The 26,022-nt window shown below is 48.5% G+C and overlaps 9 protein-coding genes and 5 non-coding genes across 14 annotated transcripts; 7 read left to right on the top strand and 7 right to left on the bottom strand.

Moving 5' to 3' along the window:
- Nucleotides 1–3,288: 3,288 nt before the first annotated feature.
- BO88DRAFT_t84 lies at nt 3,289–3,362 on the top strand. The gene has a single exon. It is a non-coding gene; the product is annotated as a tRNA-Val (tRNA).
- Nucleotides 3,363–3,898: 536 nt separating this feature from the next.
- Nucleotides 3,899–3,972, bottom strand: BO88DRAFT_t83. Its single transcript has one exon. It is a non-coding gene; the product is annotated as a tRNA-Val (tRNA).
- Nucleotides 3,973–4,755: 783 nt separating this feature from the next.
- On the top strand, nt 4,756–5,207 carry BO88DRAFT_451958 (uncharacterized protein; the record flags this gene model as incomplete). The annotated part of the gene is made up of 3 exons (XM_025710668.1): nt 4,756–4,804; nt 4,858–4,987; nt 5,042–5,207. The coding sequence occupies 3 exons, from the start codon at nt 4,756–4,758 to the stop codon at nt 5,205–5,207; spliced, it is 345 nt and encodes a 114-aa protein (XP_025565077.1).
- A 78-nt stretch (nt 5,208–5,285) lies between these two features.
- On the top strand, nt 5,286–5,979 carry BO88DRAFT_451957 (alpha/beta-hydrolase; the record flags this gene model as incomplete). Its single annotated transcript, XM_025710667.1, has 2 exons — nt 5,286–5,780; nt 5,839–5,979. 2 exons carry the CDS (start codon nt 5,286–5,288, stop codon nt 5,977–5,979), a joined length of 636 nt encoding a protein of 211 aa, XP_025565076.1.
- Nucleotides 5,980–6,250: 271 nt separating this feature from the next.
- BO88DRAFT_t82 lies at nt 6,251–6,337 on the bottom strand. The gene has a single exon. It is a non-coding gene; the product is annotated as a tRNA-Ala (tRNA).
- A 556-nt stretch (nt 6,338–6,893) lies between these two features.
- On the bottom strand, nt 6,894–7,971 carry BO88DRAFT_479478 (oxidoreductase domain-containing protein; the record flags this gene model as incomplete). The annotated part of the gene is made up of 1 exon (XM_025712082.1): nt 6,894–7,971. Exon 1 carries the CDS (start codon nt 7,857–7,859, stop codon nt 6,894–6,896), a length of 966 nt encoding a protein of 321 aa, XP_025565075.1. The 5' UTR covers nt 7,860–7,971.
- A 398-nt stretch (nt 7,972–8,369) lies between these two features.
- BO88DRAFT_486589 (cytochrome P450) lies at nt 8,370–10,259 on the bottom strand (the record flags this gene model as incomplete). The annotated part of the gene is made up of 9 exons (XM_025712466.1): nt 8,370–8,433; nt 8,483–8,553; nt 8,609–8,634; nt 8,688–8,738; nt 8,785–8,896; nt 8,950–9,572; nt 9,625–9,876; nt 9,930–9,967; nt 10,018–10,259. 9 exons carry the CDS (start codon nt 10,257–10,259, stop codon nt 8,370–8,372), a joined length of 1,479 nt encoding a protein of 492 aa, XP_025565074.1.
- Nucleotides 10,260–12,657: 2,398 nt separating this feature from the next.
- BO88DRAFT_t81 lies at nt 12,658–12,731 on the bottom strand. Its single transcript has one exon. It is a non-coding gene; the product is annotated as a tRNA-Val (tRNA).
- Nucleotides 12,732–13,471: 740 nt separating this feature from the next.
- On the top strand, nt 13,472–13,545 carry BO88DRAFT_t85. The gene has a single exon. It is a non-coding gene; the product is annotated as a tRNA-Val (tRNA).
- Nucleotides 13,546–13,821: 276 nt separating this feature from the next.
- BO88DRAFT_413441 (uncharacterized protein) lies at nt 13,822–14,430 on the bottom strand (the record flags this gene model as incomplete). Its single annotated transcript, XM_025708126.1, has 1 exon — nt 13,822–14,430. The coding sequence occupies one exon, from the start codon at nt 14,428–14,430 to the stop codon at nt 13,822–13,824; it is 609 nt and encodes a 202-aa protein (XP_025565073.1).
- A 2,306-nt stretch (nt 14,431–16,736) lies between these two features.
- BO88DRAFT_403432 (uncharacterized protein) lies at nt 16,737–18,222 on the top strand. The gene is made up of 2 exons (XM_025706361.1): nt 16,737–18,020; nt 18,080–18,222. The coding sequence occupies exon 1, from the start codon at nt 16,866–16,868 to the stop codon at nt 17,865–17,867; it is 1,002 nt and encodes a 333-aa protein (XP_025565072.1). The 5' UTR covers nt 16,737–16,865; the 3' UTR covers nt 17,868–18,020; nt 18,080–18,222.
- A 947-nt stretch (nt 18,223–19,169) lies between these two features.
- On the top strand, nt 19,170–20,923 carry BO88DRAFT_413439 (HoxN/HupN/NixA family nickel/cobalt transporter; the record flags this gene model as incomplete). Its single annotated transcript, XM_025708125.1, has 7 exons — nt 19,170–19,397; nt 19,466–19,476; nt 19,534–19,606; nt 19,659–19,744; nt 19,794–20,072; nt 20,125–20,270; nt 20,325–20,923. 7 exons carry the CDS (start codon nt 19,170–19,172, stop codon nt 20,921–20,923), a joined length of 1,422 nt encoding a protein of 473 aa, XP_025565071.1.
- Nucleotides 20,924–21,243: 320 nt separating this feature from the next.
- Nucleotides 21,244–22,339, bottom strand: BO88DRAFT_479476 (chitin deacetylase; the record flags this gene model as incomplete). Its single annotated transcript, XM_025712081.1, has 3 exons — nt 21,244–21,565; nt 21,623–21,987; nt 22,047–22,339. 3 exons carry the CDS (start codon nt 22,337–22,339, stop codon nt 21,504–21,506), a joined length of 720 nt encoding a protein of 239 aa, XP_025565070.1. The 3' UTR covers nt 21,244–21,503.
- A 1,649-nt stretch (nt 22,340–23,988) lies between these two features.
- Nucleotides 23,989–26,022, top strand: BO88DRAFT_442581 (type-X family DNA polymerase; the record flags this gene model as incomplete). The annotated part of the gene is made up of 1 exon (XM_025709962.1): nt 23,989–26,022. The coding sequence occupies one exon, from the start codon at nt 23,989–23,991 to the stop codon at nt 26,020–26,022; it is 2,034 nt and encodes a 677-aa protein (XP_025565069.1).

Below are 26,022 nucleotides of genomic sequence, written 5' to 3'. Positions count from 1 at the left end.
TTTGACTTCATTGGCCGTAGCGATGAGCCGCTCTTTAACTGCCTTGGTACGTGGTTGTAATTCGGCACGCGAGTCTGTGTGAATCGAAATATTATCAATATACCAGAATGCGTAATATATGCGTAATATAAGAATGTGGAGAGGGAGTGATCCGTGTAACACTAGAACACAGCTAGGGCGGTCTTTAGTCTGAACCGGATGGCAAAGTCGAAAGAGAAGTGTGGTGGCTGAAGTCGATCGTACTGTTGCAATTGATCAGACATGATTCCTTTAGAAGATTATTCAATCTTTGACCGAGGAGATAAAAAACGCGTAGATGTTGACGCTGCCCGTTTAATTTAATATTAAGCTGTCAAACCGGGGGAGACTTTCAATATTTCCAGTCTACTGTTTCCGGCCTGGTTACAAGGTTGCATACCAGTATTTGTTACAGCCCATGGAAATTGTCAAAGGATACACTGATCAGTACCGCAAGTGGCCCTCATCAAGTTGTCTGAATAAAGGAATTCGATCACTCGGGGGGAGGGGGGAAGAGGGGAATTCTCTAAGTCTCGACTGGATGATTCCATCTCAGCTCTTTACACGCAGATCCCACAGAGGGGAGGAAGAGAATTGCATTGTACTTTCATGATTTGCTGTGAGTATAGTAGGTTATCTTACTCGGTACTTAGCAAAGAATACTAGAGGATCATTGCTTCTAGAAATGATTGTGACACGCGGAATCCACAAGGCCCAAACACAATTTTGATAGCAGCATTTCAGGGCAATGATCGTGTTTTGACTGTACTCTTGAAGTCAAAGCGGATCAAACGGTATGTGCGGGACTCACGACGCACGTGTCCTTTACAAGCAGCATTTATATCCCGTAACCCTGCTGCCATCAAAGTGCTGCTAGAGTCGGGAACAGATGCCGGCGCATGGGATCTACGGGGTATAACACCGTTCGAGAATGCCATATGGCATGGGAGTGACGAATTGATTAGGCCATTTGTTGATTGTGGGGAAAGCGAGGTCTTCAATGCCACAAACGTAAGGGGTAAGACGCCTCTGATGATAGCTTGTGAGCTGGGAAGAACAGCATTGGTCAGGGATATGATAGACTCTGGATCTTGTGACGTGAACATCCAAGACAGCATTGGAAGAACCGCTTTAGCTTACAGCGTGTTATTCGAAGAGACAGAAATTGTGCAAGCCTTGTTGGAGCTCCCCGCGACCGCTGCAGATATCCCAGATAAGGATGGAGAAACTCCGTTGACATGGGCTGCGCGATTGAGGCGTGGCGATATCCTGCAGCAACTGATCGAATCGGGCAAAGTTAATATCAAAGATATCGACAGATTCGGAAGAACAGCCTTGCATCGAGCTGCAGAAAGCGATCAATATGATACCGCGAATATATTACTTCTTAACTCTGTAGATGCAGACATTCCAGACTTTCAGGGGTGGACACCGCTGATGATAGCAGCCGGGAACGGATGTATACACGTACTCCATCGGCTTCTGGCCACCGAAAGGGTTGATGTGAACCGGAGAAATCAACATGGAACAACAGCATTGTTCAAAGCCACTAACCGTGGTTGGTCAAATGCTGTTCAAGTGTTACTCGATGCTTCCGCAGATGCAAATATACCCGACAATGAAGGCTGCACCCCTCTCATGATAGCGGCACTCAGAGGAGATACAGAAATTGCTTCCATGCTTCTACAGTCGGGGAATGCTGACCCTAATATGGTCGACGAGGAAGGAAGAGACGCCATGTGGTACGCAGATTTGAGGAATTACACAGAAATCATGGAGTTGCTCCAGAACTATGTAAGTGGAAAATTCAGGGCTCCCCCAGTTGACGAATGAATTCAGTCATTCTTCATTTTGTTCCAACGGCTTTGTTTTCATATGCTTCTCTAACGAGTGTTGCAGATGGGACATATCTCATCCGACTAGCGGATGACTTGGACATGCTCATGCTTCGGCACAGAAGGCTACCTCTTCGATCCTGAAATTGGTTATACATTTTATTCCGGTCTAGAGCTTTTCGCCCTCATGCTTCTTATAGGGACTATCATAGCATATTGATAGCTAGTCTCCTTTATTCCATTTAGTGTGACATTATCGAACTTTTGAGAGTAGAATTGTAACGCGGTGCCTTCATTGTTTAGAGCTTTATGATGAACGAACTTTCCAGCGTCTCATACTCGCTGTGGACCACCAAGACATTGAGAAGGTCATAGTGGTCTTAGCAGTTACAATATCCTAACAATAGCCTGCCTAGGGTAGTGGCAAGCAGCCCGCCCTTGAACGTAGCAGCTACACTCTTCGGCCTACAGAGCTATTATCAACGACGTGGACACTTGCAATCCAGCGGTCAATCACATTACAAAAGCAAGGCAAAAAAATTTAAAATGAAAAACATACAACAGAAGGGATTCGCTGGTGGTCACCCACCCAACTACTAACCTCCCGGCGTGTGGCTTAAGTACGGCTGAGCGGACGGGATGCCCTGTTTTCCACACCCTGTGGTCGTATGTACTAGTGATTACTGTGGAAAGGATGATATAGCACATTTCTTTATGAGGACTGCGTGTAAACTTGGCTACGAGGGAACGGGGCAGTCTTATGCGTAGGTTCCGAAAACCACGTCCACACTTGGTAGTTGATACTGAAGAGGCATGTATTATAGTAGAAAGCTAGATGGTAAGATGATAGACCAGATGCCTACGGTTATTATAACTGACCATGTCAGGTAAGACGTATCTGAATATATTAAGTATTGCAAATAAGTTAAGGGGGTTATAGAGCATGATGTTTACTATTCATATCGCTCCCTACTCCAAAACCTTTGATGTGGATGATAGACAATTTCTTAATTGATCCTAAGTTTTTCCTGTAGACTCTATCTATTTGACTATATGATTGGTAGCGCAAGTGGTGTTATCATGATTTCATCGATAACTCACATTTGAGGGTGAACCGTACTAGTAAGTATATATTCTGGTCATCAGAAGTCCACATACCCACCCAGCAACACATCAAAGGCACGACCGGACTGTAATAGAAATAATCTAACCCGATCTAACGCGAGTACTGACAGTATCTTGTAGGCCATACCTGAAATTAAGTAAAAAAGAACACAACATACTCATGGAACGAAAAGCCTCCGACCTATCCTGAAGGATCGAGCCTCTCACACCCAAGTCCTCAAGTTAACGGCACACACAAGAATTCTTTTTCCACAGTTGATTTTAGCCTTTGCTTGTAATGCAAAATATTGGAGGCAAGTTCAACAAGCATGGCCGGATGGTGTAGTTGGTTATCACGTATCGTTAACACCGATAAGGTCCTGGGATCGAGCCCCAGTCTGGTCATTCTTTTTGCCGAGCATTGCTTTTTGCACTGATGCTAATCAACGTTTTGCATGCTCCTGAGAGCATTGTATATGATCCCTTTCGTCGAGTTTCTGTTTCTACATATCCGTGAACCTGGTGGGGTCTTCAACAGCACCCTTTCGTCTCAATGCCATGTTGGTCTAAAGGTTACCATTCCGGTAACATTTCGACGAATTCGCAACAGGAATGGGTATGTTGCTTAGTATCGCCCAAGCTTCACCTAGTCCTTATTATATATGTCATAAGAAACAGACAAAGTAGCTGGTGGAGCTGTTTACTCGATCTTTATCCTTGCAGCTTTTGTTGGCGAGTGCGTAGTTCGCTATGCAAGTCCGCGCGATCGACTGACCATTTGTGGGGATGATCCCAGGTAGTTATAGGCATGCCAAGCCTAACATGCAGCAACTTTGCAGCATTTGAGACATGCATAGTCCAAAAGAATATACAGCAGTAGTATGTAGCTGGAGCTCAATTCTAGTCGAGGTATGGGTGGCAAAAACAAAAACAAAAAGTAATGACCAGACTGGGGCTCGATCCCAGGACCTTATCGGTGTTAACGATACGTGATAACCAACTACACCATCCGGCCATGCTTGTTGGAGAACGGGTGGATTTCAGGCCATAGAAGCCAAAGAACCCTGGTTTGCTTGATTTTGTGCATACGCGCAAAAGAAGCATTGCCACGGGTAGCCTCTCTCGAAAGACGTTGTGCTGCCATGCCTTGGCTTCGCCACACAACAATTCAATAGCCGTGTACATAAATACTATAGTTCTCTTGTAAAGGCTTCTGCTTTTATGTCTCTTGACGGGGTCTAAATCGAAAGGGTTCTTGATGAAGCGTTGCAAATTATGTTGCGACAGGGGAGCTACTGAGGTCTTTTGGTGACCTAGGGTCACTTTTGGGTTCATCTTCGCTACTATGCGAGAGTAGCGTCTTCAAAAAGTTAATTGGTTACTTGGAATGATTTCTAGAAAGTGTAACTACGCTCAACTTTGCAGTAGATGTAGTTGATCTTCGGCTAATCCAGCCAGGCAATCATCGTGGTCCTGGAAGGAACAGATAATGAACAGGACTGCTGTGTATCACCCCCCAATTTAGCATAGGCCCAGAGGTGATGAAGTAAGCCGGCGAGGCAGTTTTCGTTTCTTGCTTTCGTGATACATTTCGTCACATAACTCCTGCCCACTTTGGAACCAAATAAACTTTCATCTCAGCCAAGCTACATTGGTAGACCAATGCTATCTCTGTATATGATGTAGGGATCGGCGGTCAAAGCTTATGTAGAGTCACTGAAACCTAGTCACATATAGATGCTACTGAACACACCTCCCTCGGAGTACAACAACAGACTCATGCTCAATTGCGTCAAACATGGAGCTACTAGCCATAGCAGGTCTGCTCTGGGCCATTAGCAAGGCTTGTATATATTATGTATCCTCGCTTCACACAAATACTTACCAGAATACATGGCAGTAATCACAGCATCATGGGCAGCATTGAAAGCGCCCATGATAGGCCCTCGCGGTGGCGCAACAGCCACGAAGCACATAGTCGCCATGGCCGTGCGGACATTCTTCGAAACTGTCACGATAGACCAGTTCCGGTAGGTTGCAATAATTCCACACCGAGACACACCTCATAATAATGAGATCCCCAGGTATGCTTATTCTCCTGAGACCTCCGCTCGGCTTCTCGAAGCGTGGGCACGTCGCACAAACACGACCCTAAAGACCGTCAAGCTGCCTGACGGAACCACCGCGTTCTGGCTAGGCAATCCAGACGCCGAGCGACTGCTCCTCCATTTGCCAGGCGGCGCATACTGAATCCCTGCCTTGCCCTCCCACATCGACTATTCCACCTCCATCCTCAAGCATCTGGAACAAGCGGGTACAAATGCCGGCATGCTCTTCCTCCCTTATGAGCTCACCCCAACCGCGCAATATCCTCATCAGATGAAGCAGGCTGTCGCGCTCCTCCAATATGTCATCGAGGACCTGGGGAAGCGGCCGTCTGATATTGTGCTGCTGGGTGACTCTGCGGGCGCACATCTCATCTTGTCTGTTCTATCTCATCTTGCACATCCCCATCCTCACATTCCACCCCTACTTTTGCGTGAGAAACTTGCTGGGGCATTGTTGCTTTCACCGTGGATGGGCGAGTCTCGGACCGATTATGACAGTTGCCGGAGAAACGCGTCGCGGGATCTTGTCTCACCAGGGTTATTGAATTATTGGGCAGATATGTTTCTTGGAGATGCTGAATTCGATAGCTATAACCGGCCTGCGGGTGCGCCTGAAGGTTGGTGGCGGGATTTGCCTGTGGAGGAGATCTTCATTGGGGTGGGAGGATATGAGGTGTTGTATGATTCGATTATAAAGACTGCTAGGAAGATTAAGGTCAGTGATTCTAGATCTTTGGGGTGTGACATCTACTAATATGTCTTTCTTCATTTAGGCAGAACATACGAGAGTCACCATTAGTATTGCCCATCTTGAAGTCCACTGTGAGGCCCTCTCGCCTTTCAATCCGGGGGTGGTTTCGCCGGATCAGTATAGAGCGTTGCTGGCATGTTTGAAGGGTACGTTGTACAAATGATGGAGTAGAATACTTGATAGACGACGGGAAGAACTGTTAAAATGGGTTATCGGCAGTTCCAAGTTCTGATCCATGGAAGAAATTGGGCGGTTAGATGTCCAAAAGAAGATGAGATCTGCTGTCTCGTTGATACAACAAAGACAGCTTAGTAAAACAAAATACACACAGTTCAACTAAAACACGCGCGATTTCGACTACAAACAATCCACCCCTTCCTTTCTCATTGTATCAATAGAGATGAGAGACAAATAGCAAAAACAAAAAGAAGAGATGGAGTTGAAGGGGATCGAACCCTTGACCTCTCGCATTTCCCATTTGAGGATGCGAAGCGAGCGCTCTACCACTGAGCTACAACCCCCGGTAGACACGTACATCCCTTCATTATAGGATTGGTGTGGCAAATTCCATGCTATACAGCTTTTGACCCATACCATATCAGACCTGTTATCAACAACATCATGCATTGATCATACATGCCCACCCACCTGATAATGTACTGATAACCTCGAATATTTCAATTCATAATATTCACTATCGGGGTTTTGAGAGAATTATGTTAATTATCACACCTGCTACCTACGTACTGCGGTCGTGCAATAATGGATGACATGTCCGGACCGGCCCGTTTCCCCGCAAAGCTTATCCAGCTAGAGTGATACAACTTGATCGGAGAATTATCAACCACCCCTATATTCAAATTTGTGTAACTGGAGAAGAGAACTCGCTGCTTACCTACACTTATATATTTAGATACGGCTGAGGACAGGATTAACTTCAGTGACATCAACAAATTAGAATACTAAATATTCAATATCAAGACCAAACAAAACAAATCACCTCCGCAACTCAACACTCAAACACTACTACATCAGAACACAAGCACCATAAATCCACGACTCAGACAAATATACCATCTACAACTCCCCCACAACACCCCTATACGACCCCCTCTCCCCTTTTATATCCTCCAGCACCCCCTCCCCCCTACACACCCACCCCAACTCCCTCCTCGCCCTGTCCCCCGAAGCCCTATTCTCAGCAGCCAAAAACCCAGCGACCACATCCCCCAGTTTCTCTTTCGCCTCCTCCACGCCCAGATCCTCCACCGGAACATGCATAATCTCCGCCACCGCCCCCAAGATCTCCCCAACCGTAACACCAGTCTTATCACCAGCATTATACACACCCCCCTGCACACCCTTCTCAACAGCAAGCAAATACAACTCCGCCGCATCATCCACATGCACCGTCGTCGTATGATTCACGCCCCCACCCACAGTAATGATCTTTCCCGCATGCTTCGCCATCTGCATAAAAAGTCTTATCCCGCTGCCGCCGCGCCCGTACACAAACGGCGCGAGACGGATGTCCATCACTCTTACCCTTCCATTGGACTTCTCGCCAAGGGCGAGCCCATGCGCGGTGATCTCGTTCCGCGAGACGAGAGGATGCGTGTCGAGTGGTGAGAACTCGTCGGTTTCGGATCCGTCGGCATTAGGGCGCACGAGGAGCGTGCCGCTGGTTGTGACGAGGGGTTTGGGGGTGCCGTTTGGGTTCGGGGTGGAGGAGAGGCCGGAGACGATGGCGTCGAGGGCCGCGGTGTCGATGTCTTTGATGGAGGCGTAGCTGGGGGTTTGCCCGAAGACGAAGGCCGTCGCGAGGTGGATTACGGCGGTGGCGGAGGCGCTTTCGGTTCGGAGGGTCGATAGGCTGGTTAGGTCGCCTCGGACCGGGTTGACGCCGAGGGAGAGGAGTTTGGTGTCTGATTGAGGGGTGCGCGAGAGGGCGCGGATGGTGTAGTTGCGTGAGAGGGCGAGGGGGATTAGGGCGCTGCCGATGTAGCCGCTGCCGCCGGTGAGGAAGAGGGTTTTGGTGGTCATTTTGGGGGTGGATTTGGGAATTGAAGGTTATTGATGGTGTGGTTGTTGTTTGTGAGGTGTGTAAGGGTGAGGGATTGATTGTTGGAGGGGTGAAGGGTTGGTTTTATACTGGTTTTATTGTAAGTGGTTATTTGGAGGTATAGTATCTACTATGCACGCTTAGGGCTCGGTGGTAAATCGGTAGGGGATTGGTTATGTCCGTGCAGATGAGATGCCGTCGGGGTTCGGGTCTTCGCGGTTTGGACTCCCCGTCGGGGTTGAGATGTGTTGGTTGATTGGTTGGATGGGGGTGTGTCAAGTATAATATTATTAATGAAGCTGATCCTTCTAATCCTTTAGTTGCTGAAGAAGTGGAGTAAAGGGACAAGTAGTAATGTAACTCTGTGCTATTGCTATTGCTGAGATTTCATTTTCGGCTAGTCATACGTTGTCTGAGTTTGTCATGTACCGCGGCCAACCCATGGACGCATCTTCTCCGGTCACTGAAGCGATCTTGAACTAGGTGCCGTCTCACGCCACTGCTCTCTGTCGCGGACTTAAGAGAACATTAAGTCCTTTGATAAAGATTAAGCCTCTGCAGCAGGTTAGTAAGCCCTACCACGACGGTTGACCATATAGCTTACCCGCTCTCATCCGTCACTTTAGCACCCGGTGCCAATTGGATGTTGTAGCGCATAAGAAGGGTGGGAACGAGCTAAGTTGTGATTAGTATCCCGGCGTTAGTGAAGATAGAGGGAAGCAGGCTATACCTTTGACATCTCTAGCCAACTTATGTCTGAGAAGGTGTCAGCATTGTCACAAACAGTCAACATTTACCAAAGTACTTACTCCGTCCAACGCAAGTGCGGGAACCTCCGCCAAATGAAAAATAGAATCGTTCTAAAAGAGTATGAGCAGTTTCCTCCACACCGGTCGAATTACTTACTGAGATTTCCCACATCCCCTTCCAGCCACCTTTCCGGACGGAATTCCTCAAAGTCGGGACCCCATATCTCCGGGAGCCGGTGAATGACCCACGCAGATGACCCGACCACCGTCTAAACTTGGGTTACAACAGGCGCTCAAAGATGAGAAGCAGGAGATGACTTACGCCCTCTGGAACATAGTACTTCCCAATCTTCATACCCCCCTCCGGAACATCGCGGTTCAGTTGAAGTCCAGCAGCAGGATACAGTCGGAGCGCCTCATACATCACAGCCTGCAGGTAAGGACAGGATTCTGCTTGCTGGAATGTTACCAGATCACTAAGCTCTCCGGTGGCTCTCTTCTCTTCCAACTCTTGCATCAGTCTCTGATAGACGGTCGGGTTTTTGAGCAGGAGATAGAATATCGCATTGAGCGATGTCGCCGTCGTATCTGAGCCGGCAAACACATTCGCAGTCAACATATATGCCATGTCCGTGTCACTGAAGTGAGGTTTGGTCTTCTGAATTGCAAACAGCTGGTTTACGATATCTCGGTCATCGCCACCCCGGTCTTTCCGCGAGACAATCTCTTGAGCTGCAAATTGGTAAAAGTAGCCATTTCGATCATTGACTGCCAACCAATTCCCAATATAGGGCTTGAGCACTTGATGAAGATCGTAGAACCAGGGTACGTTCATGAGCCAGGACATTGACCGCAATGATTGCTTGAGCCGAGAAAACACGCCATCGTCGTCCCCGGCAGTGACATAGCCAAACGGGCGTGAGAAACTGACTGCACCGATGACATCTTTATAATCATACATCAGTGAAGCCCACAGTTAGATGCACAACGTACGTACCAAATGCGAACAATTGCAGAAATACTCCAAGGTCAACAACCCCGGACAGGGTGTCCAGCTTTTGCACCATGCTCGTAAGGAGAGAGCTGACATTGGGCTCGAGATGAACCATCGAATCCATTGAATAAGCACGTGCGACGAGCTTTCTCTGTTCGCCATGTATCTTTTCGTTCCGTTGGCGGAAGAGGTCGAAGGCGTGAATTTCTTTCGGAACGCTATATGACGCGGATTTGGCGAATTTTCCTCCCGCCTCTACCGACATTTAGTGGAGCCTTGAATGATTGAAACATATCCAAAAAACTCACTATATATTTCTCTGAACGCTGTCGGGTCCGCTACGCTCCTGGATATACGCTCAGTTACGAGTTCAGCGCCACGCAAGGGCAAACTAACAACACGTTTGGTCCTGTGCGTACCACTGCACCATACTTCCGATGAAGTGCAAGGTACTTGCGATGGGCTTGTCCCTCGTAGGTGAGGTATGCCCGATGCCAGTTGGTAAGCTTGGCCAAAAAGGGGCCCGGAACCTTGGCCAAAGGAGACAAAAAGCATTGGTAAATAACATAGCCTCCAGTACCGAGAAGCAAAAGTATGCCAGCGGCGAAAGAATTGAAAAGTAGGGATAATAGCTGCATTATGGGTGATCGAGCTGTCAGTTGGGAAAGGCACACAATCAAGCTTTGAGCGGGGAGCGGATGATGAAGGGTATTTATAGGTGATGAGCGGCAGCTTAATGGTTCGACTTATGGACTAGTGCACAAGCACAGATGCATTGTCTGCGCTGCCCTCCTAGAACCATATCATCGGCACAGCAGAGTTGCTAGAGTTGCTATGTAAGGTCCAGCACACGTAACAGTGGGTTGAATACCTTATCGTCGCTCTGGTGAGGGGAAATATCGGTGGCAGCGGGATATTCGGTACTATGCACAAAACTGCCAGCATAGGAGTAGCACAAGACTCAAGCTAGTTGGGGGCCGCGCCAACTCCCTGCTTTGATGTTCTGCAACCGACATCTCCGCACCATGCTAGGCCTCTTGCCCCACAGCAACGCTGATCTGCCGAAGACAATGGTGCGTTATTGTGCCGGCCACCCGCAATGTCCAATCATTTATCCGCAATATCGCATATCCAAGACCTCAGCGCTGCTGTCAATGTCTCACCGCCATCCCCGCCTTGAATGAAGTGACACTGTGTCCATGTGGAAGTTCAGGAAGCAGACCACACTCGAGACGATACTTGTACATTGTCGAGTGACGTATTTGCTTTCGTTCACCAGTACTGGCCGGGTTATGAGGTGAAACCAAACTTAGCTCAGACATTGAATCTGACACTATCCTGTTTCTTTATATCAATAAACAGGAAGATTAGGGGCATGGGAGCTCCGTGGATTGGGAACACCAACCAGGGCCGGACTCCAACGCCTGATGTATTTGGAATCTGAACTGTATCCTGAAGTTGAGAGCATGGGGAAATGATGTTATATAGGACGGTTATCAATACTAGATGGACTGGTGATTAGAACACTCCCTATCTCCATTAGCTTGTTGCAATTGTATTCGCTTGAAAGGTCGTGCTTTGACAGCATATGAGACTTACAGCAGCTTCGTTGGAGTCGTGGAACTGCGGTAGCTTTAGACTAACCCATTTAAAGTTATCATTGAACCTTATCAAGAGAAACTATGTGGCAGACCAGATTACTTGGCTTCCAAGCTTACTGAATAGGGGTCTAGACTCATGGGTCATAGACTTGATGTGCCCTGGGTTAGAGCAAACTTGTTCAATCGAGGATCAACTAAAACAATAAATTGGTGAATTGAATTACTGGAATCTGCGATTCCATTGGGGAAAGAGATTTGCAATGCAGATAAATGCAGGCGTGTAATACTGAGGAGGGAACTTATAACTTGTCTGCAGCAGAGATCCGCTACGATGCACATGACCGTCGTAACTGCAGCTCGTTCCGTATTAGGATTATTAAATCTACGGTCCTAGCATATTACTACCATTTTGGGTGAATCTTATCACTGTGGGATTGAGTAAGAGTACCTCATCATACCATTTAGCCATACTTTGCATCTTCTTCGAACAGGCAATGAAACAGTTTAGGAGAAGTTTCATGGTTGAAGATACCACAGTTTGCTTGCTAGTCTAGGTGGACTTCGAGGTAAAGGCTACTTTTGCTGATTGTTCGGAGGGATTATTCTGCTGCTGCATATTTGGTCTGTGCATATGTAGGGTATACTGACTTGGACAGATATAGGAATAAGATCTGATATGGATTGCGTTGGCTTGACCTTGATATCAAATTACTCATTATATACTCTACAAACTTGTGAACAATTACATACGACCACAGGGTGTGGAAAACAGGGCTTCCCGTCCGCTCAGCCGTACTTAAGCCACACGCCGGGAGGTTAGTAGTTGGGTGGGTGACCACCAGCGAATCCCTTCTGTTGTATGTTTTTGTCTTTTTATACTCATCCAGTTGAATGGCTCGAGACAGGGGCATGTAGGGCATCATGCATCTGGTGCTTTCGGGCAAGGTTTGTGTGGTCTGGATCATTGTTTTTGTTGAATACTTGTTATTGGCTTTGGGAGTTCCTGGCGATATGTGACCATCGATTCATTCTGCTTCTGGTTTGCCATGTGCTCGCTGCTGAAATCTTCTTCACCGACGGGGTCCCTGCTCTATCTCCCCTGTTCTGTTGGTTGTGCTGTTGCTCTTGGCGCGCAGGTATAGGCGTCAAGTTGCCTCCGCTTTGTCGATACCTGACAGGGTGACTTAGTTGTTACTTTCGTCTGACAATAGGGTGCGTAGTGAACTATGGCTGGGTGTTCAAATACCATGTCGCGACGGATAGCGGCGACCACATGATTAGATGTGGCACTTAGGAAGCAGCACTCGGGAAGCTCTCCTGGTGGCAATTGTCGCTAGGTTGGTGGTATTGTATCCTTGGTCTGGTGGTGTGGGTACTGAATTCTTCACGAGATACTAAAACATACGTGGAGCAAAAAAGGATAAAAGCAAAAAGATGACCAGACTGGGGCTCGATCCCAGGACCTTATCGGTGTTAACGATACGTGATAACCAACTACACCATCCGGCCACGCTTGTTGTAGACGCTTCAATATTTTGATCTCATTAGCTATTGGTAAAGTTACCTTTAGTATCGTTGGCAGTGTCCATTTCTCCCAACCCATTTCTATTGTCCTACACTGGGATACAATGCACCTTTTTACTCATATGATCAAGCTCTGAGCTCATAATAGTCTACGTTAGGAGGGGTAAGCGTCCTAATTTCTTGATTACAGATTTGAGCATGATCTCTTGATTGTGCCGCGTATCGGTATCTAACACTGGTGTCCTGGGTTCGGTTTTAATGTAGGTCGGGTGCCCTACGAGTAAGGAAATAACACCCAGCATGCCAATTGTGCGAATTTGCCTGAATTTATTGATGGTTACTGGCAATATCTTGTAGCTGGGGATAGCCTTTACCAAACATAGCTACATTTGTGTTGTCCTCGTCGCGCATGCACTCGGATCCGTGTCAATTGTACCTGTTTAGTATATATTTCAACAGTTGACTGGAAACCGACCTAACAAACTCCGACCAGATCGACACCATCGTTCAGTTGGCGTAGGCTATACCGGTTACTTGTCATATTGAAAAAGTGAACCATCATGATGAAATATAAGAACAGAAGATTCATCTCTAAATAGCTGGAAGTTCTGCTGAACACCCCAATCGATCAGTAGTCCCTGCTTCATTTAATTCATCATGGAAATTGCCGAAGAGTTTATGCATAGGCTTCTGTAACATAAATGTGAGCGAGTTTTCAACAAGTTGGCCGGATGGTGTAGTTGGTTATCACGTATCGTTAACACCGATAAGGTCCTGGGATCGAGCCCCAGTCTGGTCATTCTTTTTGCTTTTGTTCTTTCTTTCTTTGCCCCACTTATAATATAGCCCCGGTCCACCTTATACACCTTCTGGAAAGACAATGGATTAGTTTCATCTATGCGAGTACATTTTTGGAGATACTACTCGAAGGAAATGCGGAGATCACGAAAGACAAATCTTGTTATATTGCAAACACAACAGTGATATACTGACTTAGACAAGATACTTTGACGTTGCGAAACACGAGAAACCAAATGGGGCCGAAACAAGGCCCAATTTCCCTAATGCTATAAACTCACGAAGCATGCTGATACTGCGCCCCCCAAACGTTCTCGCTATCCATTGGAAAGAACTTATTCGAAACATTTTGCAGATGCGACGGCTCCAGTGGATAGAGCTCACCCAGAAAGTGTTTGCCCCAATTTATCTTCTCTTTCTTATCCCCCTCATTATCACAGCCCTCTTGCCTGACCCTGTTTTGGCCACAATGTTCAATCTTACTGACGATAGCCACGCACCATTCTTGCTCTAGGTACAACTTGAATGCACCGATATCCACGAGGTCCTCGGGCCTGGACATGGCTTCCAGGGCTTCCCTTAGGAGTAGCTGATCGCTAGTATTTATCCAGCCAATCCCCAAGACCTTAGGGTCCGAAACACGAGCAATGATTCCCAAAGCATGCATAACGCTTTGCACGATGCCGGACCGGTTATCGCGTTGGATGTCGGACTCTCTAAGTCCTCCGGTGTCATCGGTCAATGAGGGATAGAAAAAACCATCTTCTTGCTCAACCAGGTAGTTGAACACGAAAATCCGAACGATCCGATTCACTGTCTCATTGGCTGTGAATGTCACATCGTTAAACTCGACTAGCTCCTTGTAGGCTTCTTTTGATGCTTCCATTTTGACGCGTGCTTGTTGGTAGATGAGGATGTGAGATGATCCGAGTATAGAGTAGAGGTAGATGTGCACAATGGAGGCAGAAGCTAACACAAGGAATGGATCCATCGAGGGTTTTTATAATGTGGTGCTAGAGGGGATGTCTGGGTTAACGTGAGCAAAAGCATGTGGTATAGGCAGATTGCGGGGTTGTGAAGGAAGTTGTCGTTATGAAGTGGCTTGAACCCAAAGTAGGATATCCATTCATTCTGGAGGAACCCGTAAGTAGCCTCGCAACAAAGAACGAAAACAATGGATTGGAAGTGATTCAAACACAACCACTTTTCGAAAATCAGCCTTATAGTAGAATAACTGGTTACAATCTTGACCATGGAAACCACTGATGTAATAACATACAGTGGAATGCCGACTCGGTACCAGATAATCACGTCATCTGTCTCACCTGCTGATCTCTATATTCCAGCAATAACAGTGACAATGCCCGTAAGGGATGAATATTGTTTGAACGTTAGTCTGTCAGACATACTCAGTAGGATAAAACCCAAAGGTTATACCACTCGTATTGCCTCGTAGGTTAATCGCGATAATTTCAACCTAGATCAAGGTGGAATTCCCAAACTTGGTACCGCGAGCGAGCTCCGAAGAAGCTTCCAAGGCGCCAAAAGTATCTTAGAAAAGGGTGTCAGATATCAGATGCCCTGGAATGGGAGAGACCATCCTATAAAGTTGATCCCTGGAAGTGCAAAGCGTGTCACTGCAAGTACTCACATCATTCTCAAGCTTCTGAGAGCCATTTTACATGGGCTGAACAGCTGAAGATCGGAGTAGTAATATCCGAAGACATCAATAGATGCAGCTCTGTTGTAGCGGAAGAAGATAGCACAGGAGCAGAGAACAAAGTGCGCCGTGAAAATTTTGTTTAGACCGAAGAATGAAGAAGGAGGACAGAAGAGGGTGTAAGTTGGGTCTGCAAGATGTGAACTAGCGTGGTTCTTCACATGACCTTGGAGTGAAGAGAGTTGTGGGACTACATCTATTTAGGAATGACCCGAAAGTTCCAACAACCCCGCTGAATGTATCGCAGCATTGAAGATGGCAACTGCCAACCAACATCGCCTGGGTTTCCGGGGAAACAAAGGATCTCGATAAAGAATCCCAACTTTCGAATACCAGCCCGCCACATTCGCAGATAAGTGTGATAACGGTCCCATAGTACGGAGTATCCCATTCACAACAACCGCCACGTACGACCATGCAGGCGAGATAGAACTATTGACTACCTAATGCACAAGCCAAATCCCTCATCCCGCTCGGCGGTAAATCCACAGGCCATGTGGAATCGAGGAAGGACCCGAGTGCTCCGATGCAAGGCCATAAATTTTCGTCACGTCCGTCGGCTAAGAGTCCCACACGGTGGGAGACATGCTCGTAAATCCTCCCATGACAGCAAGCACACATGGCACAATCCCGCCCAATCCAGCCCAGAGCCATATCACACTTATCGACAGCCTTAGGCGGGGTAATGGAACTATGACCACGCCATCCTGGAAGCCCACCTCTCACAAATCGGAGGTTAGCGCTGTGCAGCTGCAGGAAATCAATAGTTCCTGCAAGGTCTTATCAAGTGGGGGCCAGCTGAGCGTGCACTGCACAATTCGGCATTTTATGGCGCGTCGGAGCGGGGTGTCCTGGTAATCGCACGGAGTGTTGGCTGATCTGTTTGGATCAAATTGTTGTGTCCAAAGGAGGGCGACTTCTGCAGCCGATGTTGGTGCAGGGGCACTCTTTGGTATACTTCTGTTGGAAGAGGTGGTACTGCCGTTGGACCGATAAGGCTATCACTGTCACAACCGTTGGTGAAAGTCCAGTTCAGCCTTGGGGTGGTATTGATGGGGTCCAAAGAGAAAGAAGTGATCCGGACTCTGGCTAGTGATATTAATCGACGCTAAAATCAATCCGTCCACCAGTCAGCTTCCAGTGTTTGGCGTGTTCTGTGCTCAGCCTGCATAAGGGCCATGCACGAGCCCATCACACGGCACGCCCGGCGCTTAAGGTTATTTATATCGCCCGACCCATTGGGTGCCGCTCCCCCGGATCCAGGTTGGATGGCAATGACTGGCCCTCGTGCTTCACGGAGCCGGGGATTTACTATCCTTAGAATTCCCAAAATAGTCCAAAGAGGGGTTGCTGCAGCACTAATTTGTGGAGCGTTGGTTGAGGGATTTGGCGTCTCTATTGCCGGGCTTATTCCCCTCTTTTAGTGTCCAACTGGGGACTGATGAAGATTTATTGCTCATGATCTCCCCAATACAACAACGCTCCTTTTCGTTTTCTCTCACACACAACTTCCAGTAATTGGAGTTGAAGTGCTTTTGAATCATACTTTTTCTTCTTATTCTGGTCATCTCTATTGCAGTGATCGTCTTATACATACCAACATGGGTGTCATGCGTTTACCTCGCCCAACCGGCGTGTATGTGCCGAACTCACCCACTCGGAGCCTCAAGGGCGATATGATCTCCTCCCCATTATCACCTGAATTCAATTTTGACTCCGAGACCTTGACTCCTTCCATTATTCCTGCCCTTGAATACGTTTCTTCCAAGCTGGAGCAGAGGATGATGCACGTCACTCTGCTTGTTGGTCGCGGGAAGCCCTACCCGACCGGCCAGCCATCCGATCTCATCGTCATCCCCATCACCCCTCTGGATGAGACAGCATGGCGGATCGTGTTCCGCACGGTAGCCAAAGGAGCCAGCAAGTTCTCTTTAGGCCACAGCTGGACTGATGCCTTGAACCGCAGCCAGCACGAGCGCCAGGCCCACGACTACCTGATCCAACAGTCGATTATGCAGAATGAAGTGATCTTCAGCAGAGAGGGTCTGACACTGCTGAACGTGGACCGCATCTACACCCTCAAGCGCCGGCTGTGCATCCTTTCCCATCGGGGAACACCGCCCGAAGAATCTTACATCTCATCCTGCGCGCAACTCCTCCACCGTACCATCAATGACTTCCATGGTCGTCCCTTCAGCAGGGCCTTCTTCCACCGCGTCTACGAGCAGCTGGATGTGCCTGATATGCTATTGTCCCAGGTGGCGGATGCCTTCAGAAAGCAATACAAGCAGGAAGGAATTATTATTCCACCTCCTGCGAAGGCCGATGTTGCACCTCCCGCCAAGACCAATGTGCCACCCCGGGTGAAGGTGGAGCGTCCCCGGAAGTCACCACTACGTGCGATCCGGGCAGCTCGTCGCCAAAACCCTCCGCCAACAAGATGCAACTTACCAACCAAGCGCGGGCCCAAGACACCACTGTCTGCATCTGATGTGACTCCTATCACTCGGAACGAATGGAACATGCTCCGTACGGACTTTCCTTTGGGCAAGACCACTGTTACCAAGTGGACACCATCACCAACTGTTATGGCTGCTGCGTGAACGGCATCATTGATTGCTTGACACTATGTCGAGCAAATGCTATACCATCAACACCTCCAGCACCCTCATGGCCATGGTCATGATCAGAGGGGCCTCCAAAACCGAGCCATCTGCGCATCGGAGCAGTCTGAAGAAGTATCCCGGGTTTGAAGGGTAAGAACACCTGCACGTTTAGTATAATAATCCCGAACCCGAGCTAATCTCCCGTGCAGGACCGTTCTCGGACTGGCAGGAATACTCCACCGTTGAGCGGAATTCCGCCGACAGCCATGGCTGGTTGAGTGGAGCTATCCGAGCGATGTCGGCAAACCGGCCAACTAGGCGCAGGGACCACCGCAAGGCGGGTGGATTTCAGAGAGAAGAAACCACCCGCGAGCACGAAAATTCTCGGAAGGTTGAATGCTCACCCGCAAACGGATCTATCGTCCCGACCGATCCTTTCGAAATGGGTGATCAAGTGAATCGGACTTGACATGAGAAATCGGGCTCACAGGGATGAGACGTGTACAATAGACCTGCATGAAATAGGACTTGCTATCTTCACATGATCGAATTTCTAGTACGTAAAGTGAGGGGAAGTTGCAGTGTTGCACTGGGGGGTGTAGACTAGAAGATGAAGTCGGAGATGCAACTGCTGGTCGGCGTGCTCCGCCTTCAGATGCGGGCACGTCACGTGGCAGTTGTTTCCAGAGCCGAGCAGACCAGAAGATTCAGGCTTGCATCGATTCATGTGAGCACAGTCTCACAGAGATAATTGATTTATTGACACCTGCGGTTTGTTCGTTTTTTTTCTCCAACTTTATATGATAGACATAGAAGTGTGTATTGCTTTCAGCCTTTTCCAAAGTAAGACACCCCGGGCGTCCCCGGTACTACACCACCCGAGCAAGGAACTAACTGCTAGTGACCAACTCCAACAGGACCCTGTGGGACTGCAAGGAGCTCCACTGCAACAACTCGCCAAATGGGCTTTGCATAAGTAATCCTTCTCCTCTGGTCCTCAGTTCGTCAAACCGGATCCACCGCTTGGTTGGCATTGATAATTCGACCGTCTAAATTCTCTTATACTTTATCGCATGTGAGCCTTATCAGGTTTTCTTTTCCCCTCCCGCACCCCCAAAAAGCCTTGACATTCCCCACGGCACGCTTGAACCCACGGACGACAAATCTTATCCAGATAAATCATCCTATTCAGCCACTCGATTCCATTCCAACTTGCGGACAGCGGGAAGGGGTATCTCTCAGAAATAAACGTTTTTATACACTTGTCGCGGGAGTCCCTGTGGCTGTTATCTGTCAACCATGCGGGACTCGACCCCTCCCAGTCCTAACCCAAGCCATGCCTCGGAGGGAAATGGCCAAACCGATGTTGCAGGTAGCAAATGGAATATCAAGAAGTTCGTCAGGCAGGCTGAGCGATCGCATCGTCGGTTGCCGGGACTGAAGAAGGTTCCCTTGCCTGCCATCGCCATTATTCTGTTTATTGCGTTCATTAACGTTGTGGTGTGGATTGCCGCCGCAATTGTGTTGGTATGTATATTCCCTTCTTGCCCTCTCGACTGTATTCATTTCTAGGCCACGAGCTAACAATTTTCCAGCGCTATTACCCGTATGTCATTTGAAAGCTAAACCACGGAGCTAGCATCATCTTACTAAGTTACTCCAGGTCCCTGGTGTCTAATGCCGTACTCTCTTATACTCTCGGATTGAGACATGCATTTGATGCGGATCATATCTCGGTAATTGCCCTTCATCCACTTCACGGAACAAGTATTAACAAGTACTGTGTAGGCCATCGATTTGATGACTAGAAGATTACTGGCGACGGGCCAAAAGCCCGTCACTGTAGGTACCTTCTTCTCTCTCGGCCATTCCACGTGAGTTCCTACCGTTTAAGACACGCTTCTTCGTGCTAACAAACATCAGCATTGTTATCATCACATCAATTGTGGTCGCAGCTACTGCTGCAGCTATCTCATCAAGATTCGACAGTTTCAGCACCATTGGCGGTATCATCGGCACTTCAGTCAGTGCCGCTTTCCTGATCCTACTGGGTCTCATGAATGCCTACATTTTGTTCAAATTATACAAGCAAATGCAAAAGGTCTTAGATCTACCCGAAGGCCAAGAAGATGAAGTGTGGAAGATCGAGGGCGGTGGTGTGCTATTCTCCGTGCTTAAGCGCATGTTCAAGCTTATTGACAGGTAAAAGACTCCACTCCACCTAATGCCAAGTAAGAGTACTAACCTCGCTCAGACCTTGGAAAATGTATCCGCTTGGAATCTTATTCGGCCTTGGCTTTGACACATCATCTGAAATCGCCCTTCTTGGCATCTCGTCTGTCGAAGCTGCCAAGGGCACTAACTTTTGGGTTATCCTGATCTTCCCGGTCCTATTCACAGGTAAGTTTCTATTACCCTCTTTCTAATCCATCAATTTTACTAACAACATACCAGCGGGAATGTGTCTCCTCGACACCACCGACGGAGCCCTAATGCTCTCCCTCTACGTCCAACCCTCCGCCAACTTCCTCCCCCCAAAGAGCGACACCTCCTCCGACGCGCCCCTCATAGGCGAAGATACCGAAGTCGAACCATCCAAGAATCACCGCGACCCAATAGCATTCCTCTACTACTCCATCGTCCTAACCTGCCTAACAGTGATGGTCGCCATCGTCATCGGCGTAATCCAACTACTCACTCTCGTCCTGAACGTCGCTAACCCCACCGGTAAATTCTGGGATGGAGTCCAAGTAGCAGGAGACTACTATGACGCCATTGGCGGCGGTATCTGTGGCCTCTTCATCATCATCGGCGGCCTCAGTGTGGTTGTTTACAAGCCCTGGAGGAGATGGATTGCCCGGAGACATGGAAAGACCTTTGTTACTGATGTCGAGGGGTATCGGGATGAAGAACCGTCTGCTACTAATGCCCCTGATACTCCGATTCTGGATGAGGGGAGGGATGGGACTGCTGCTGCTGTTAATTATGGGGCTACGGCGAAGGGGGATGCGGCTGTTACGGTGGAGCCGGTTGGTGGGGGGCCTGCGCGGTGATGAGGGGAGTGTTGAAGGGAAGAATGTTGGGGTGTGATGTTGGGGGATGGTGATGAGGTGATAATGAGATATGAGTATGCGATTGACATGCATTTTACGATTATATACCGGTGGATTTTATTACGCTCTATGGTCTGATAGAGTTAAAAGTTATGCATTTCTGATAGCAATTAATACATACTTTGAAAATGGAACTACCTAGTCAATTCATGTCCTTGTTCAGGGGTGACTACTACTAAATAATCATACCAATTCTCTAACTAGCTATATCTCAAGATGTAGAAACATAAACCTGTGATCCTTCGTGTATAGCTCGGAAACGCAATACACAACCATCAAAAACCAAGCTTAGCCTCTTGAAACTCATCCCATCGACAAGCTATCTAACCTCCATGGTCTAGCGGCACCCAAGTACCAATGATCAAGATCTGAAGGAGAAAAGCTCCGATAGCCACAGCCCTGAAACATACACCACCACAGCTACCAAGACCCATCCTCGCCAGCCATAACCGGAAGCACTCGCATTCGCACTCGCATTCGACTCAGGGACTGAACTAGTCACGCCATGAAACCTAAACCTCTATCGGCTGGAACGGTACCACGACGCCTCTGGGTCACCGAGGCAATCACCAACAGTAGTAACTGCCCAACATTAGCCATCCAACTCATTCATATTTAAAGAGGATAATGGGGAAATACCGGTCAAACCTCTCGACTTCGTCTCATCCAGCATCATCTTCGCCAGGGTAACCACCGTCTGTTCCTTGGTATCATGGGCCAAGCAAAGATTACCACCATTGTCGAGTTCAGTGACGAACTTGTCATAACTCTGACTGATCAGTTCAGGGCTATTGTGGTTATAGTCCTTAGTGTCAATACTGGCTGTGATAACATGGTAGCCGAGATCCTTCATAACCTGGAGGGTCAAGTCGTTGACGTCGAAGTAAGGGGGACGCATGTAAGTTGGAATATCGCCCATGGAGCTTTGGAGCACGGACTCAAGACTGGTCATTTCTTGGGCGATTTGGTCGTAGCTTAGTGTGGGGAGGCTGGTGTGGTCGTAGCTGTATGATGTAGTTATTAGTTTGTGCGGGGGGGGGGGGATGTGGTTGGGGCTGCATACGTATGAGAGCCAACTTGATGTCCCTCCTGTCTTATGCGCTGGATAATCTGGGGGTTTGCCTGACTGGCTTCGCCGAGGACGAAAAAGGTAGCTCGGACTTTGTATTCGCTGAGAAGGTCGAGCAGTTGAGGGGTGTATGATGATGGGCCATCATCGAAGGTCAACGCAATGGTGTTGGGGGTGGTGCATGTGGTAATGACCTGCCCGAATGGGATGTCCCTGCCGGTGATAGGGGCACATAATGCGCTGGGGCCGATTGCTGCGAGAGCGATCAATGCGAGGGGTTTGAACATGATGGAGAATAAGTCGGTATGGAAGGCAACAGATAATGTAGCTGTGATGCTGTTCGATGCCAGATGTGCTCAGCAAGAGGGGCTGGGTTAGTATTGTCAATGGTACCCGGCCTACAAAGCAGACAAGAACTTGGATGATACCCTCTGACTCTCGCCGGTGACTCCAGTATATATTCTCCATGATGAAGGGCCTGAGCACTCTACTAGAGTGCTATTTCGTTCCTATTGTTTTGATGACGGCACGCTTCTTCATAGGCCATATTGGAATGGGTGTATAGCCGGTTGCTCAACCCCGTCCCAAGGCGTAAGAAGCCCGAATACACACAGATCATTGTTTGTCTAGCCATAGGGCACCAAGGACAAATTTTAAAATAGACCCAGGGGTGTGAAAGTCAAGCGATGGGTTGGCTTCTCACGACAAGTTGTTGCACTGCCAACCGAAGGGTTATTTGTCGCGACCCCTGACAAGAAGTGATTGAGGCTGAGCAGCTGGGAGTCCAATTCTAAAGATGACTAGGCACGACATGGTATGTTACACAGATAGTCTACTCACTGGGAGTCTAGAGGCTCATGAAGAGTTGATCTATTGAGATTGTCAGATACTCTTGCATCCATGTTATATGCCAATGCTTTGCTATCTTCACTTCACATACCGTAGTGAACGTTTGACCAGCAATCAATGATAGGAACCAAGACAATTTATTTATCAACTGAAGTCCAGGTCTTCCATGATGAAAGAAAACCCTGTAGCACGCACTTTGGAGGTCTGTGCCTGGTTCAATTTCAGAACACAACTGAGTCCCGCCATTCTCGTCTGTTGATAGCACCTCGCAGATACCCTAGTATTCATGATCCGAACATGGAGAAAAGCTCCGAGGTCATGAGATCATATTTGAAAAGATATGCAGGTGAGTAGATGAGGATCTCCCTTGACATGTAGACATACAAATATCACGAACGAAATGACTCAGGCTATCTGTGGCCCCTTAGAAACCGTGTGTGACAATTGTGCTGCTTCTCTTGGCATAAATCCGTGCAAAAAGCTTATGCGCAAGACTGGTTACGCGTACATGTCGAATAATGCATATGAAGAGGCGCAGAGCAGAAAGCTGAAGTTAATTCATCTATTGACTGTGATCAGATGTTTGAGTTGAGTGTGTATAGCGACTTCCCAATCGGGTAACCTTTGGGGGCCCAGTTTAATGCCTCAGGCACCAATGCAAATACGAAGGTGACTGACGTCAGCCATCACGACGCAAGATTCGCTTTCCATTCTTCCTTTTCTTTTAGACAATGCGCACCAACCACGGCAAGCATGATGTTCTATCCTAATTGATAAGATCCTGGTACACTCGTATTTGATTTCTACAGCGACTGATTAGAGTGGTTTCTTGGCTCAAAAGCCGACGTCCTTTGCGACTATCCAGCAACTATCCAGCCTGTCTTCGGCCACGAGACACATCTAGCGCTGTCGCAAGATAAACGCCCTGATGATTTTCCAAAAAAACACTATCTTATATTTAGGGATATATATATACGATATAATCTGGAAGTGACCTATACAGAAGCCTTATGTTGTGGCTTCTTACACTTCATTCATATATGAATCTCGGTGAAACCAACCACAATGAATACTATATAGCTTGGCCATGTCCGAAACTACAGCAAGCTCCCCTGCACAGGATGATGATGCAGGGGAATCCGGTCTCAGCTTTATAAAATGCCCGCCTATCTTTGTGCTCCCAACCCATCTCAGTCTGGAATCGCTTCATGGCATAGAAGAGGAGCTGGTTAAGCGAGAAGCACCTCTGACCTACGACATATCCGAAGCCAGACTGGTACTCGGGAGGATAGGACAAGGAAAGCGAGCAGCTTTGGAACTACGATCTCGTGGAATATGGACCGAATCTATCAGTAAATCCGAGCCCCCAAAGAAGCGGCGTCGTGTCGATGCAGCCGAGTCGAAAATGCCTGCAGACCAGGCCGACATTATCGACCTCAGCACGGAAACAGAAGACGAAGAAGATGGGATGAAAAGTCGGCATGACCCCTCGCGGCATCTCCATCGGACGCAGACTGACTCCCCCGCCGCGGAGTCAACCGTTTCAAACCCGTCTGACGCGTCTTCCGTGTCATCCTCCGTTGCACAAGCAGACACCATCAGCGTCGTCAAACTAGACTGGCTGGACCAATGTCTCAAGGCGCAGGAGCTCCTTTCTACCGATCCATATACGGTTTACATTGCCCGACGGGCTCCACGCCCCGCAGAGCCCTCAAAGCCAGCCTCCCTAGGGAGTGATATCCTCCAACGAGCTAGGCAAGATGCCGCATTACGACCGCCACCAAAGCCACCGACCGTATACCACCATGCGCGTACTCACGATTCTACTCACAACCCGCCCAAACTATACCGAACCACGACCTCGGAGAACGAAGAAACCGAATCCCTCCCCCCAGCCCCAGACTGGGTGAAGGAGCACGTCCTCTACGCTTGCCTGCGCTCCACCCCCCTCCACCCCCCAAACGAAGGCTTCATCAACCAGCTTATCAAAATCCGACAAATTCGCGAATTAACACTCGACGAAATCGGCGTCCGCGCCTACAGCACGTCCATTGCAGCGATAGCAGCCTACCCGCACGAATTCCGCCGCCCCTCCGAGGTCCTCACCCTCCCAGGCTGCGACACCAAAATCGCCAACCTCTTCTACGAATACCAACAAAGCCCAACGGGCACCCTCTCAGCCGCCACCCTCTTAGACACCGACCCAACCCTCCAGATCCTCAACACCTTCTACAACATCTGGGGCGTCGGCGCCAAAACCGCCCGCGAATTCTACTACTACCGCCACTGGACAGACCTAGACGACATCATCGAACACGGCTGGAACAACCTGACCCGCGTCCAACAAATCGGCCTAAAATACTACGACGAGTTCCTAACCGGCATTCCCCGCCCCGAAGTCGAACAAATAGCCACAACAGTAACTCAACACGCCAACCTCGTCCGCCCTACCTCTTTCGACAACGAAGAAAGAGGTATCCAATGTATAATCGTAGGCGGTTACCGTCGCGGAAAACCCCTCTGCGGCGACGTTGACCTCATCCTCACCCACCCAGACGAATCCCTAACCAAGAACCTGGTCGTCGACGTAGTCGCCAGCCTCGAATCCTCCGGCTGGATCACCCACACCCTAGCCCTCCACTTAATGACCTCTAACCGCGACCAACAAACCCTCCCTTACCGAGCAAGTAACGCCGACAGTACGGGCAAGAACTTCGACACCTTAGATAAAGCCCTCGTCGTATGGCAGGATCCTCACTTCGACGACACTACGAACCAACCGGAAACAGAAACTGCAGAAGAAGAAGAAGGACACTACGCAAAGAGTAAACGAAACCCAAACCCCCACCGCAGAGTAGACATTATCATTTCCCCCTGGCGAACAGTCGGGTGTGCCGTGCTCGGCTGGTCAGGTGATAAGACCTTCGAAAGAGATCTACGACGGTATGTGAAAAAGGCGCATGGGTGGAAGTTTGATTCGAGTGGTGTCAGGGAGAGGACGTCAGGCGGACAGGTTATTGATCTTGAGGCTGATGGGGAGACGTGGGAGGAGAGGGAGAGATTAGTTATGGAAGGGTTGGGGGTGGGTTGGAGGAGGCCGGAGGAGAGGTGTACACGATGA

Source organism: Aspergillus vadensis (genome assembly GCF_003184925.1).
Source record: "Aspergillus vadensis CBS 113365 unplaced genomic scaffold BO88scaffold_6, whole genome shotgun sequence".
NCBI lineage: Eukaryota > Fungi > Ascomycota > Eurotiomycetes > Eurotiales > Aspergillaceae > Aspergillus > Aspergillus vadensis.
The sequence above is the reverse complement of the archived record's forward strand: the minus strand, read 5'-3'. Positions and strand labels throughout refer to the sequence as shown.